The 14,007-nt window shown below is 39.0% G+C and overlaps 1 protein-coding gene and 1 long non-coding RNA gene across 3 annotated transcripts; one reads left to right on the forward strand and one right to left on the reverse strand.

The window, feature by feature from the left end:
- The first annotated feature begins 6,184 nt into the window (after positions 1-6,184).
- LOC107777723 (putative late blight resistance protein homolog R1A-3) lies at positions 6,185-11,193 on the forward strand. 2 transcript variants are annotated; one of them, XM_016597851.2, is made up of 3 exons: positions 6,185-6,970; positions 8,268-10,480; positions 10,801-11,193. In XM_016597851.2, exons 1-2 carry the CDS (start codon positions 6,527-6,529, stop codon positions 10,470-10,472), a joined length of 2,649 nt encoding a protein of 882 aa, XP_016453337.1. In that variant the 5' UTR covers positions 6,185-6,526; the 3' UTR covers positions 10,473-10,480; positions 10,801-11,193. The 2 variants fall into 2 exon arrangements, with proteins under 2 accessions (XP_016453337.1, XP_016453338.1); XM_016597852.2 differs by lacking the exon at positions 10,801-11,193 and having other exon boundaries at positions 6,192-6,970; positions 8,268-10,481.
- LOC107777725 (uncharacterized) lies at positions 10,433-11,934 on the reverse strand. Its single transcript, XR_001646253.2, has 3 exons — positions 11,530-11,934; positions 11,365-11,459; positions 10,433-10,604 (listed from the first exon to the last, which is right to left on the reverse strand). It is a non-coding gene; the product is annotated as an uncharacterized LOC107777725 (long non-coding RNA).
- Positions 11,935-14,007: the final 2,073 nt, after the last annotated feature.

The following is a 14,007-nucleotide window of genomic DNA, read 5'->3' on the forward strand; positions in this document are numbered from 1 at the left end:
CTCAACTCGTTGTCAACCAAGTTGCAGGGACTTTCCAAATCAAGGAACAAAGGTTGCAAAAATACCAGACCGAAATCTGCAAGCTGCTGCCCGAGTTCGATGAATGTCAACTTGACCAGATCCCTCGAGCATAGAACACCGAGGTAGATGGCCTCACCAAATTAGCCACAGCTACCAAAAATATTACAACCGGAGACAGAAGTGTAGTACACCTTCTCAATTCATCGATAGACCAAATCGAGGTAAGAACCATAAACCTAACTTGGAACTGGAGCAACCGTATTGTTACATACTTGTAGGACGACGTACTCCCAAGTGATAAAAAAGAGGCAAAAAAGTTGCGAATGAAAGCATTCAGGTACAACATTATTCACAACGACCTATATAAGAGAACGTACGGCGTCCCTCTAGTGAAATGCTTGGGCCCAAATCAGATGTGACGCTTCCTCGAAGAGGTCCACAAAGGCCATTGTGGAGCTCATTTCAACAATCGGGCTTTGGTCAGATGCCTTATACGGGCAGGGTATTACTGGCACACCATGAAAAAGAGGTCGCAAACTTCATAAAAAATGCAAACAATGCCAAAAGTATGCCCCAATGATTCACCAAATTGGCGAACACCTCCACTCAGCCACTTCCCCTCGGCCATTCATCAAATGGGGAATGAGCATCGTGGGCCCCCTCCCGGAAGGGCAAGGTAATATACGATTTCTTTTAGTTTAACTGACTATTTATCTAAGTGGGTAGAAGTAGGAGCATTCGCCCAAATACATGAACATGAAGTGATCGCCTTCATATGGAAAAACATCGTATGCCAGTTCGGCCTCCCCAAAGAGATCAGTTGCGACAATGGACCCCAATTTACAGGAAAGAAGGTCGTTGAATTTTTTGAGAAGTGGAATATCAAAAGAATATTCTCGACGCCATACCACCCCGCGGGCAACGGACAAGCAGAGTCCTCCAACAAGTCGATACTGAACATCATGAAGAAAAAACTTGAAAACGTTAAAGGGCTATGACCGAAAATGTTACCAGAAGTACTCTGGGCTTACTGAACAACACCGAAGACAAGCACATGAGAGACACCTTACTCTTTAGTCTATGGGACTGATGCAGTAATACCAATTGAAGTCGGGGAGCCCAGCCTAAGATACTCCCACAAGAGCGAACCAAGGAATGACAAAAATAGAAGGTAGGAGCTTGACAAAATCGAAGAACGACGAGACATGGCCTACATAAGTATGATCGCCTTCATATGGAAAAACATCATATGCCGGTTCGGCCTCCCCAAAGAGATCAGTTGCGACAATGGACCCCAATTTACAGGAAAGAAGGTCGTTGAATTTTTTGAGAAGTGGAATATCAAAAGAATATTCTCGACGCCATACCACCCCACGGGCAATGGACAAGCAGAGTCCTCTAACAAGTCGATACTGAACATCATGAAGAAAAAACTTGAAAATATTAAAGGGCTATGACCGAAAACGTTACCAGAAGTACTCTGGGCCTACTGAACAACGCCGAAGACAAGCACATGAGAGACATCTTACTCTTTAGTCTATGGGACTGATGCAGTAATACCAATTGAAGTCGGGGAGCCCAGCCTAAGATACTCCCACGAGAGCGGACCAAGGAATGACAAAAACAGAAGGTAGGAGCTTGACAAAATCGAAGAACGACGAGACATGGCCTACATAAGTATGATCGCCCAAAAACAACAAGCAGAACGCTATTATAACAAGAAGGCAAAGGTCATGCCGCTCAAAGTCGGGGACTACGTGCTTAAAGCCAAAACACAAGAAAGCAAAGACCCACAGGAAGACAAACTGGGAACAAATTGGGACGACTGTACAAAATCATGGCAACAGCGAACAATAGATCATTCCAACTAGAAACAATGGAAGGAAAGCTACTACCAACCAACTGGAATATTACCCACCTCAATACTTCAACTTTTAAGAGGTAAGGCATCCCCCAAGTCGTACTCTTTTTTCCCTCACTTGAGTTTCGTCCCAATTGAGTTTTGTCAAAGCGGTTTTTAAGGGGACACTTCAAGTCAAAGTACGCAAAAATGGAGGCCCAAGATGGCTAGTTCATTGCCCGACCTCTCAAGCCTTCTCCAGGATGACCAATGAAGGGACTAGATAGACTGGGACTGGAACGCCAACCAGCACCCGAAAATTTGTAAATTTCTCCAAGTGTATGAACAAAACAACAATGCATGAAGTTTATTTCTATTTTATCCAAATGTACAACCAAGGCAACAATGCTTAAAGTTTACGATGTCGACAAACTCCGCACCTAGAAGCATATCTTTCTAAAAATATATTGTGTCTGACCTCGTTCGAACCAACACCTAATGGCCCTCGGCCATAGTCAAACATAGGTCATGTTCGACCTTGTTTGAACTAACACCTACTGGCCCTCGGCCATAGTCAAACATAGGTCATGTTCGACCTTGTTCGAACTAACACCTAATGGCCCTCGTCCATAGTCAAATATAGATCATGTGCGACCTTGTTCGAACTAACACCTAATGGCCCTCGACCATAGTCAAACATAGGCCATGTTCGACCTTGTTCGAACTAACACCAACTGGCCCTTGACCATAAGTAAACATATGATATGTTCGACCTCGTTCGAACCAACATCTACTGGCCCTCGGCCATAATTAAACATATGATATGTTCGACCTCGTTCAAACCAACATCTACTGGCCCTCGGCCATAGTTAAACATAGGATTTGCTCGACCTCGTTCGAATTAACGCCTACTGATCCTCGGCCATAATTAAACTTAGGATATGTTCGACCTTATTCGAACTAAGTGATTACAGCTAAGAAAATCAAGGCAACCAAGCGACAAAATCAAAAAACATACAAGTATGAACCACATGAAGAGAATAAGGTACAAATAACAAAGTTGACATTTCATACTTAGAATATTTTTAAAAAGGCTCGTAAAGACGCCTACAAAATACGCACAAGTTCACAGCAAAAATAAGAAGGAAAAAGAAAAACTACTGGTCACCGCCAAGCCCATCAGTACCATCGGGATTGACCATCTAGGCCATCTCCATCTGCGCCCTCACCATCATTACCGCCCTCAGGGGTATGCATCTTTGTACCAGGTGTCCTCTTTAATCCGGTCCACACCCACATCCCTCTCATCGTCATCGGCCTCCGGCGTAGCAGGATCATACCCGCAAGTAATTCGAGCTTTATAGGCCTTGACACGAGCATATTCAAGGGCGGCCGCAGGAACAGATCCCTCCGCATGTAAATCTCGGAACACATCCAACTGAGCCTCAGCGTGAATCCATTCCTCGTACAGGCCCCGGGGAATGCTTGGGAAATCTGAAGTGTGAGAAGATGACGGCTGCGCAAGCATTTGCACCTTCTCAGCTTCTAAGGCGGCCACCTGGTCTTGAAGGAGGGAGTTGTCTTTCTCCAACTCCCTAATCCTCTCATCGAGCCGCTCCTCGTTAGCCGAATACGAAGTCGATGACCCCTCATGCCATAAATTATCAGAAGCCACAACGGACGGCCCTTCGACTCATACCACCGCAAAGGGAAGAGGTACTCCCTCAACGGCCTCCGCCAATATCGGAACATCACACACCAGCACGACGTTGTCCTCAAGTATTATGGTCGCCGTCTCACAGATGACAAAATCATCCATTACTGAATCTACCGCCGGGGCAACCTCATCACCAACATCCACCGATTTTCTCTTACGGGGAACTAAATTCCCGCCGCTTGGAGACGATTACTCCTCATCCACAAGACAGTGCAAGGGGGAAGCCGGAAGCTCCGCTATCGAAATATCCGACCGATGCTGAGGCAGCAGTAGATGGAGTCGACAACCGAGCAGACCTGGCCGCGGTTGAGGAAGGAACAAAAGCAGATGATCGAGCAGGCCTAGTCGCAATCACAGTGGGAATAGACGCTGAAGAGGAGGCAACCTTCATCTTACGAAATGCAGGAGGAGGATCCCTCGGCCTCCTCAAAGATCTTCGGACTGGAAAAGAAAAATCAAAGTAAGGTTATCACCACCACCAAGAGCAAACTATAATAAGTAGGCGACCATGACGCCAAAACAGCAAAAATATATATAGATAAACTCACCGGCCAAGGAAGGAGCATGCCCGAACTTCTTAAAAAAGCCCAGCCACTCACGAATTACCACGATGTAAGGCAAAACCCGAATTCCCATGATGTGAGGCAGAACCCGACTAACCCAATCAGAAATGTCCCCGACCAAAGGAGGGGGCGTAGTCTTGGCTGCACGAAGAGGGGACAAAATTTTAGATCCTACGACTAAAATAGACAGATCAAATGTTTTAACAAAAGAAGAAAAGACGCTTACGAGTGTAATTCCAAGTCTCGGGGAAGCCGTTCGCATTAGCCACCACATCTTCAGTTCTGACAAAGAAATAATTATGCCAGAAGTGTCGATTTGCCTTGTTATCCATCTTCACCACTAGGCATTTGCCTCCTCGATGGCGAAGGTTCAACATTATCCCCCTATAGAAACTAGGGGCGAAGAGATGCATCAGATGACGGAGTGTGATCTCAACCCCAACCAACTTCGCAAATTTAGTAAGCATCTTGATGAGCTTGTAGATATATGGGACGAGTAGAGCTGGGCACACGCCATAGTAGCGACCGAATTCCTCCGCCAATGGGAGAAGAGGAAGAACGTAGCCAACCTGGAAGAGATATGCATAGAACGCTAATACCCGTGGCGGTGGATTTGTACCACATCGCGCCCTTCTGGGACCAAATCGATGCGGGCATGAATGTTGAATTTTCAGACCTAACTTTCTCACCACGAGAAATTATTTCCTCCACCGTAGGAAAGTTCTCATCTTCGATGGCGACAAAGACGTCATCAGAGGCATAAGCACTGGCAAAGGGACAGGGTCCCCACATCGGAACCCGAGGATAGATTAGCCATAATTTTGATGAGAGAAATGATATTCAGGCAAAGAAGGATTAGAAGCAACATGAATCACTAAAACTAGGAAAGAAGACACACAATAATGGAGGAAGGAGAAGAAGGCACAAGGTTTTGATGAGAAAACACATAAATAACAAATGAATGGCATCACATCTCTATTTATAAGAATTCGGGCATCAAAACCAAGAGATTATGCCATCATTACCCAACACTGGAATCGAAACGGCAGCCCCAAGTGACAGTGGCACGGGAAATGACGCAAAGCATCGAGAAAATGCGCTATAATGACGCATGATGTCATGACGTCATTCTAGTGCAGAAACGACGTAGCCCCGAAAGTTGCGGCTCACGAAAGGCCACATTGCCAGCTCGTCCCAAACTTAACTGCCCGACCCACTCTTCCACTCTTCTCAACCATAACCAACAAAATCCGCTCATCGATGTTGTATGAGGACGGCCTCAATAAGCGGAGGGACTAACTGTATAGGTCAAAATCTACCGTCGAGCATTTAGGGCGAGGTAGTATCGAGGGAAGAGCCAATCGAGGTTGATCAGGAAACAACGAAGCTCGTGGTCGGGATGTCAACAATGATCGAGCTCGAGCACCGTGAAAAAGGCTATAACGGCTAGTTTTTAGAATAGTATAATATATGAAATATTCTAAAGAATATTTTGGCACATGTACTATGTACTATTAGGGTTTTTAGGGAGATGTCCCATATAAAAAGGAAAAAGATAAGGAAAGGGGGCATGGGATATTCACTAGATAAGAACAGACTTCTGATAAAGATTCTCTCTCTTGTAAAAGATATAAAGATTATATTTTTATCAAGATTCTTATTCATATTATTCCACACTTTTCCATCAGATTCAAGAATAGTTCGAACATTCTAGGATTTATCTGTCACTCATTATTGTGAGGAAGAATAATCATCTAGTTCATTCATTATTGGGTGAATCACTTCTCATATTTACTTAAATGTCATTTATTATTATTTATTGCTAGTTACTCCTCCATTATTGCTCATATATTTTGGAATATTTAATGCATGTTATTGTGAGTCTCACACCAGATCTGTTCCACATTATCCACATATTCAGAATTCGCATTTAGAGATATTATCATTAACTAGGCTTAATCCATCATTACATAAATAAATAATTTTAACCGTATACTTCTTGATAAAACAACTTGTGTGATCTTTCGAAAGAGAAGGCCTTTTGAAAGAGAAAAAACACAATATAGAATTTCCCACGAATCTCTAGTATTCGTCAACTACTACAAACAAGAAAGAGTCTCGAGGAAAGTACCAAGAACACCACCTTAACATTGATTGGCCAGAGCCCACAGAATAATGGAATCCACTAGCAAATACTTATCTTTATGGGCAAACATTAAATAATTCAGAATGAGAGTGAAGTTAAAAACACACAGTATTACATTCTTTATATAGGGCAGTGGTGAAGTGAAGATCTCATCGGCATCGCTATGAGCTGAAAAAACTATCCTCTGAAAAATTATATATCCTCTCCATTTACAGATTTAGGTACCCAATTTTAACCAGATGGCAGATGCAGTGGTGAATTTTCTGGTAGAGAACCTGTTGCAGCTATTAACTGATAATGTAAAGCTAATTGGAGGTGCAAAGGGAGAGTTAGAAAATCTGTTGAAAGAAGTTCAACACCTAAAAGGGTTCTTAGACGATGCTGCAAAATTACCAAGCGACAGCGAGCAGTGGAAAGTGTTGGTGGAGGAGATTCAAAAAACGGTACATACCGCAGAGGATGCCGTTGATAAGTTCGTAGTTCAGGCGAAGCTGCACAAAGAGAAAAGTAAAGTGGGAAGAATTTTGGATGTGGGTCATCTCGCTACTGTCAGAAATCTTGCAGCTGAGGTCAAAGGAATTCATGAGCAAGTGAAGGAACTTCGTCAAAACAATCAAGCTCTTCAGGCCCGCCCGACTCTTGAGCTGCCTAAAAAAGGTGCCCCGGAAACAACTGATCAGCAGGTATGCCTAATGATACCCAAAAGTTTTTGATTTTTCGAAATTGTCCTAATCATCTCGGTTTCTGTTCGGTATTAGTAAGATTCAATGAGTTTTCCATTTTCTATTTTAAAAAAGAGTCGCACTGATATTGGACTCTGTCTTCACGGATTTTTGGCCACAGCAGATATAAATGAGATAGTGTAATTAATTTCACTAATAGTTACTGCACTATATTCATGATTTTTCTATTTCTTTAAGTCTTTAAATGGCAAAGTTTCAAAAAGGTTAAACCTAACAAATCAAATTATGCAATAAAATAGATCAGATACAGACATACTAACAAATCAATGCTGCTAGTATTTGAAAATTATCATATGCATAAAGATATAGCAGTAGCATTGATCTGTATGATATCCAATAAGAGAAGATATAAATTACACGAGAGTGGCATGTTTCTCAAGATCACTGGTCGCTGCAACATTTAGTTTCAATAGGACTATAGAAGTATAGCACAATCGGTTTGCGATGGGGACTTTGGGTGTTAATTACCTATAAGCTTGTTGTTGTTCCATCACCTAAATGATAAATGGACCTTGAGCCTAACTTAATGCCAAAAACTAGCTCATGAGGTGAGAATTGCCAAAAACCATATCAAGAGACCTTCCCATCCCTTAATGGCCGATGTGGGACTGAATACCCCATCCCCCTGCACGCCCAGGACGGGACATTTGGAGCATGAACAATATAAGATTTGGGGGGGAGGGGACAACATCGGTAAATGAATTGGGATGGCCCTGACTCTGATACTATAAATAAGACTTTAGGCTTAACTCAACACAGAAATTCGATACGACTATAGATTTATATTGAAATTTACGATTTTAATTATTAGAATAACCTAAAAATCAGTTCGGTTCGATTCAGTTCGATTTGACCGATTTAGTCGGTTTTCAAATAACTGTTGATACCCCTAGCGTCATCTATTCAGATTGTTGACCAATGCATCACAAACAAACAAGTGCTTCTGTGATATGTAGTAGTGATGATGTAAAAACATAAACATTAGCAAAATTATGACAATAAAAGGTAAACTCGATGTAACAAGTATTGATTGATAACACAGAATAATTAAATTGTACTAAATAATATGTTATAATAGATCAAATTATATGATAGTACAAAGAATTTCTATACCATATATAAGCGCGTATATACGTTAAATATCACGAGATTGAAATTGTAATACATGCCCCTTCCTTGTGAAGATTATATATCTACTCTATTTTCTGATGTGATCCCTTTTATTATCTTGAAAAAGGGTCCTGCATTGGAGGATGATGAAGTTGTCGGCTTTGATGAGGAAGCGGACAAAGTAATCAAGCGACTTGTTAAAGAATCAAAGGATCTAGATATTATTCCAGTGGTGGGTATGCCGGGACTTGGAAAAACCACACTAGCAAGAAAAATCTACAATGATCCTCAGCTTTCATATGAATTTTTCGGCGTCCATTGGGTTTACGTCGGCCAATCTTACAAAATAAAGGATGTTTTTCTTAATATTCTCAAATTCTTCACAAGACGCACCGAAGATTATCAGCATGAGGATGTGGACGCATTAGCTAAGGTGATAGCCGGTTTTATCAAGAAAGGAGGTAGATGTCTCATTTGCTTAGATGATGTTTGGGAAACAAAAGTCATTGATTATGTAAAGAAAGTTTTCCCAGAAAACGAAAAGGGGCATCGAGTCATGATGACGACGCGTGACAAAGTTTTGGCTACTTATGCCAATCCAGAGCCTCACGATCTGAAATTTTTGACTCCAAAAGAAAGTTTTGAATTGTTGGTAAAGAGAGTTTTTGGCAAGAAAAGTTGTCCTAATGATTTAGTAGGACATGGAGAAAGCATTGCAGGAAAATGTGGTGGAGTACCACTTGCAGTAGTGGTTATTGCAGGAGCATTAAGAGGTCGTCCGAACACAAGTGATTGGATAAGAGTTGAGAGAAATGTGGTTCAGCATCTTTATATGAATAGCGAAGAAAGCTGCTTGAAATTTGTGGAGATGAGTTACGATCATTTGCCCCAAGAAGTACAGACATGCTTCTTGTATTGTGGTGTCTTTCCTCGAGGATTTGATATCCCTTCTTGGAAAGTGATTCGCTTGTGGATAGCGGAGGGGTTGATAAAGCCGCAGGAATCGTATACTCTGGAGGAGATAGCAGAGTTTTATTTGAACGATCTTATCAATAGAAATTTAGTGATATTGCAACAAAAGAGGTCTGATGGTCAAATAAAAACTTGTCGTCTTCACGACATGTTGCATCAGTTCTGCAAAAAGGAGGCTAGTAACAAATGGCTTTTTCAAGAAGTCTGTCTAACTCCTGATCAAACTATTCCTATGGAAGACCCAAATAAATCTCGTCGATTGTGCATTCAACCCTCTAATCTGAAAGACTTTCTCTCCAAAAAACCTTCTGCAGAACATGTTAGATCTTTCTATTGTTTTTCCTCAAAAGAAAAACAAATCAGCGGGTTGACTCCTAATGACATTAAACTCATCCACAAAGCATTTCCGCTTGTCAGGGTTTTGGACGTTGAATCCCTCAAGTTTCTCTTCTCTAAGGATTTTAACCAGTTATTTCATTTGAGATATATTGCTATCTCAGGTGACTTCAATGCCATTCCTTTGACCTTTGGTAAATTTTGGAATTTACAAACTCTTATTCTTAATACGAGTACCTCAGAGTCCACCCTTGATGTAAAAGCAGACATATGGAACATGTTACAGTTGAGGCATCTTCACACCAACATACCTGCAAAATTGCAACCCCCTACTGCGACGACATCAGGTAAAGCTTCTTGTCTACAAACTCTTTGTATGGTTGCACCAGAAAGTTGTGAGAAAGAAGTGCTCGCAAAGGCTTGTCATCTGAAAAAATTGAGCATTCGAGGACAAATGGCAGCTTTTCTTGGTGCTTACAAGGGTGGAATCAACAATCTTGAAGAGCTAAAGTGCTTGGAACAATTGAAATTGTTGAATGATGTTCTTTACATGAATAAAGCGCCCCACCTCCCTCCAACATTCTCCCAACTTGTACGTACTGTGAAGAAGTTAACTTTGACAAATACAAGGTTTGCTTGGAGTGAGGCAGATAAATTGGGGCAATTGGAATCCCTTGAGATCCTAAAGTTTAAAGAAAACGCATTCGCCGGTGATTCCTGGAAGCCAAAGATGGGATTTAGTGCACTCCGGGTTTTGTGGATTGAAAGGGCAGAATTTGAAACTTGGGAGGCTTCGGAGCATAACTTCCCCGTTCTTAGGAACCTTGTTCTTATGTCTTGTGATAAGCTCGACGCTGTGCCATTTGAGCTGGCTAATATATCTAACCTTCACGAGATGCGGTTGGAAAACACAAGCAAAGCGGTCAAATCTGCAACAGATATACTGGAAAGCAAGACATCTAAAAGCATCAAATTCATCCTTACCATATTCCCTCCTGAAGCTGGATCCAAGCCCACGCAGTGAACTGAAAGGTCAGTCGAATTTATTTGTATTGATAGTCTTCGCTAAACTCTTGTCTGCACGACTATATTCTTTTTCAGCTGGCATACATTATCCATGAAATTTCATAGTTCCCCTTACTTTCTGAATTACACTCTGCTCATGATTCGACCAAGATTCAGATTAGAAAATACCCTTCGTTTTATTCTAATATAAATTAATCTCTTTCATAGTATACGAGTATATGGGTTATTGTGAATGATTATTAATAGTTTCTTCAAAACCTCTCTGCAACAGTTTTCTTTTCTTTGTTTCCCTTTTTTTCATTTACTAATTTTGCTCCTTTTTACAGGAGAGAATGGAGACATTGAGGTTGTTGGAAATCTGGGATCATGGATATGGTGCGACTCATGTTTTCTGATAAGATTGTACCAATAAAGAAAGCCTTTTGTTTATACAAGCATTGTCATTTTTGAAATAAATGACATATGTTTAAATAAATGCACCCCGCTCTCGGCTTGAAACAAACACCCTTCCTGGGATTCTTGCAGTTCGAGTTACGCATCATGTGGAGTATTTTCTTTCTCAGTTGTAAAACTACTGTTTGCATGTTTCCAATTCTGTTTCCGTTGTATTTGGTTTGTTTCATTTTTGTAAGACTGTTGCTTTCATCTATCATTGTTCTGTTGAAAGACAAATGTCATTCCATTCCAAGCAAATAAAGTGTTGTGTGTTTTATTACAAACTTGGAATCTTTCAAGTTCAGATTATGCATCCATAGGTTGCCAAAATGAGTTTAACTATGTACTGAAAGTGTCATAGATTTTTTACAGTATTAGATTACCTAAAAGGTAATTACAGGTAATTTTTGCTCATAAAAAGTAGGATTAGTAACTTAAGAAATAAGGCATATTACCTGCTTGGCTCAACAGATGAATGAAGTGCAAAAACACATGACCACGTCAAAGAGCATTCTATTTGTTTAAGAAGCGATGTCACCCTGAATCCCCCCTGCAGAAAGGAGGAAAATAAGAAAAAGAAGAAAGAGATTTTTACACTCTGTCACCTGATCCAAACTTACAAATAAAATGAGCCACGTTTTTCAGCCCTTATCCGAATTTGCCCATATTGTATAATATAATTTCAAAGTTAGGTCACTTTCCCCTATTTTCCTTCTTGCCCCCTCCTGATCGTTAATTGACAAACTCGATTTATTGTTGGTGTTTGGAGCTTAAATCATAGTTAGAGTACTGATTTTGTAAGATTGGGTTGAAAATTCAATTAGAAAGATTATCGACCTTTGCTAAAAAAGCTTGAAGAAGTAGAATTTAATATTTGTGAGAAATTTGGAGAGGATCTTGTTTATGCTTGTTGGAAATAGTCCAAGGAAGTTGTTCTACAAAATTTAAAATCATTTGGTGGAGATTTGGAGTAAGTTTGAACAAGAACTGCAATTGAACAATAATTGCAGAAAAGTTTGTCTCTATAGCTCACCACATGTTATACACTTTTATATATTTTTATATGGGGGTTGATGTATATGGGTATATAACTAATAATAATAATAATAATAATAATAATAATAATGTATAAAAGTATATAAATACTGTTGCAAAAAACAATGCAGGCAGTGCCGATATAAACTGAAAAATATGGCTACGTGGATACAATATATGTTGTGTTGGGCAGTATATATTGTAAACGGCAAAGGGCCAAATATATCCTTTTATTTTTGAAAATGGTCTAAAAATACCCCTCGTTATACTATTGGATTATCTATACCCCTGCATCATACTTTGGGTTCAAATATACCCCTCATTTAAACGGAGGGACACGTGTCATCGTCCTGTTGATCAATTTTAAATATCTCCTAATTAATTAAAAAGACCCATTACTAAAAACTGGAAAAAACGAATTTTTTTTTTACTAAAAATTGAAAAAAACGAATTTTTTTTTCCAATTTTTATAAAAAAACTGCTTTAAAAAAACTGAAAAATAATTTTCTAAAGAAATTAAAAACTGAAATAATTTTAACTAAAAACTGGAAAAAAAAATTGTTTTTTCAGTTTTTATAAAAATATTGCTTTAGAAAATTGCTTTGTAGTTTTTTTTCAGTTTTTACAAAAATATTATTTTAAAAAATATTTTTCAGCTTTTTTTAAAGCAGTGTTTTTTTGTAAAAACTGGAAAAAAAATATTTTCCTTTTTTTCAGTTTTTAGTGAAAAAAAAAAATCAGTTTTTTCAGTTTTTACAAAAAAAAAATTGCTTTAGAAAATTGATTTTCAACTCTTTTTTTTTCCAGTTTTTACAAAAATATTGTTTTAAAAAATATTTTTCAGTTTTTTCTAAAGCAGTTTTTTTGTAAAAACTGCAAAGAAAATATTTTCTTTTTTTTCAGTTTTTATTAAAAATAATTTCAGTTTTTTCCATTTTTATAAAAAAAAAAATTGCTTTAAAAAACTATTTTTCGGGTATGGGTAATGAGTTTTTTTAATTAATTAGGAGATATTTAGAATTGACCAACAGGACGATGACACATGTCCCTCCGTTTAAATGAGGGGTACATTTGAACCCAAAGTATGACCGTAGGAGTATAGATAACCCAATAATATAACGAGGGATATTTTTAGACCATTTTCGAAAATAGATGGGTATATTTGGCTCCGTATTTTAAAACTCCTGAAAGAAAAATAAGAGAAAAGTGTTGCAGATAGGTTTATTTGCTAACAAATCTATTTGTGCTCTGGAAAGATACCACTAAATCATTCACATATATTCTTAAAAGTCAATGCAAGTAGATCGAACCATATGTTTAACAAATCAACACAATACACCGGTAATTATCCTTTAATTGGCTTAATTGTGTTGAAAAAACTGTTATACTATCAGTATAAAAGTTAAAACTCATTTTGGAAACATATGGATTCAATAAAGAAGAAAGTCAATATCCTGATCCCTCCCGCAGAAAGGAGGAAAATTAGTAAATGAAAAAACCAGAAAGCAAAGAGAGGAAAACTGTTGCAGTGATGTTACGAAAGAAACCACTAAATCATTCACAGCAATCCATATGTGGTATACTATCAAAGAATTCATGATACACGTTAACAAAATTAAGAAAAGAATTAAGTATCCTACAGAGCAAAATTAAGAGAACTACTCTCGAACAGATCACTTAGAAGAGAGTTGAGTCTAAGAGTTCAGAAGAAGAGGAAGAGATTTTTCATTGAAATCAATGACAACTGAACGGAGTATTACAAATGTTAGGTTCGGGAACCGGGTAGTGCGGAATTTAGCCAAACAACGATATAATGACAATAACAAAGACAATGGTAGTTGATAACGGCAACTAAAGCATATAAAGAAGACACAAATTTAACGTGGTTCGGTCAAAGTGACCTACGTCCACAAGTGGAGATGAGCAATTTCACTATTCCAATAAGAATACAAAAGAGAGTACAAAATTAGAGTAAATACTCAAATCAATCTCAAATACCCTCACAAAATCACTCCAAAGAAAGGGTTCGCACAAGTACTTCTCAACACTTAACTCTCATACAA

The sequence above is a fragment of the Nicotiana tabacum genome, chromosome 12 (assembly GCF_000715075.1).
Source record: "Nicotiana tabacum cultivar K326 chromosome 12, ASM71507v2, whole genome shotgun sequence".
Classification (NCBI taxonomy): Eukaryota; Viridiplantae; Streptophyta; class Magnoliopsida; order Solanales; family Solanaceae; genus Nicotiana; species Nicotiana tabacum.

Excerpts from the sequence above, each read along its gene's own strand:
- LOC107777723 (XM_016597851.2), top strand. The coding sequence starts at position 6,527 with ATGGCAGATGCAGTGGTGAATTTTCTGGTAGAGAACCTGTTGCAGCTA. Across the intron at positions 6,971-8,267 it reads CGGAAACAACTGATCAGCAG|GGTCCTGCATTGGAGGATGA; the intron begins GTATGCCTAATG and ends ATCTTGAAAAAG.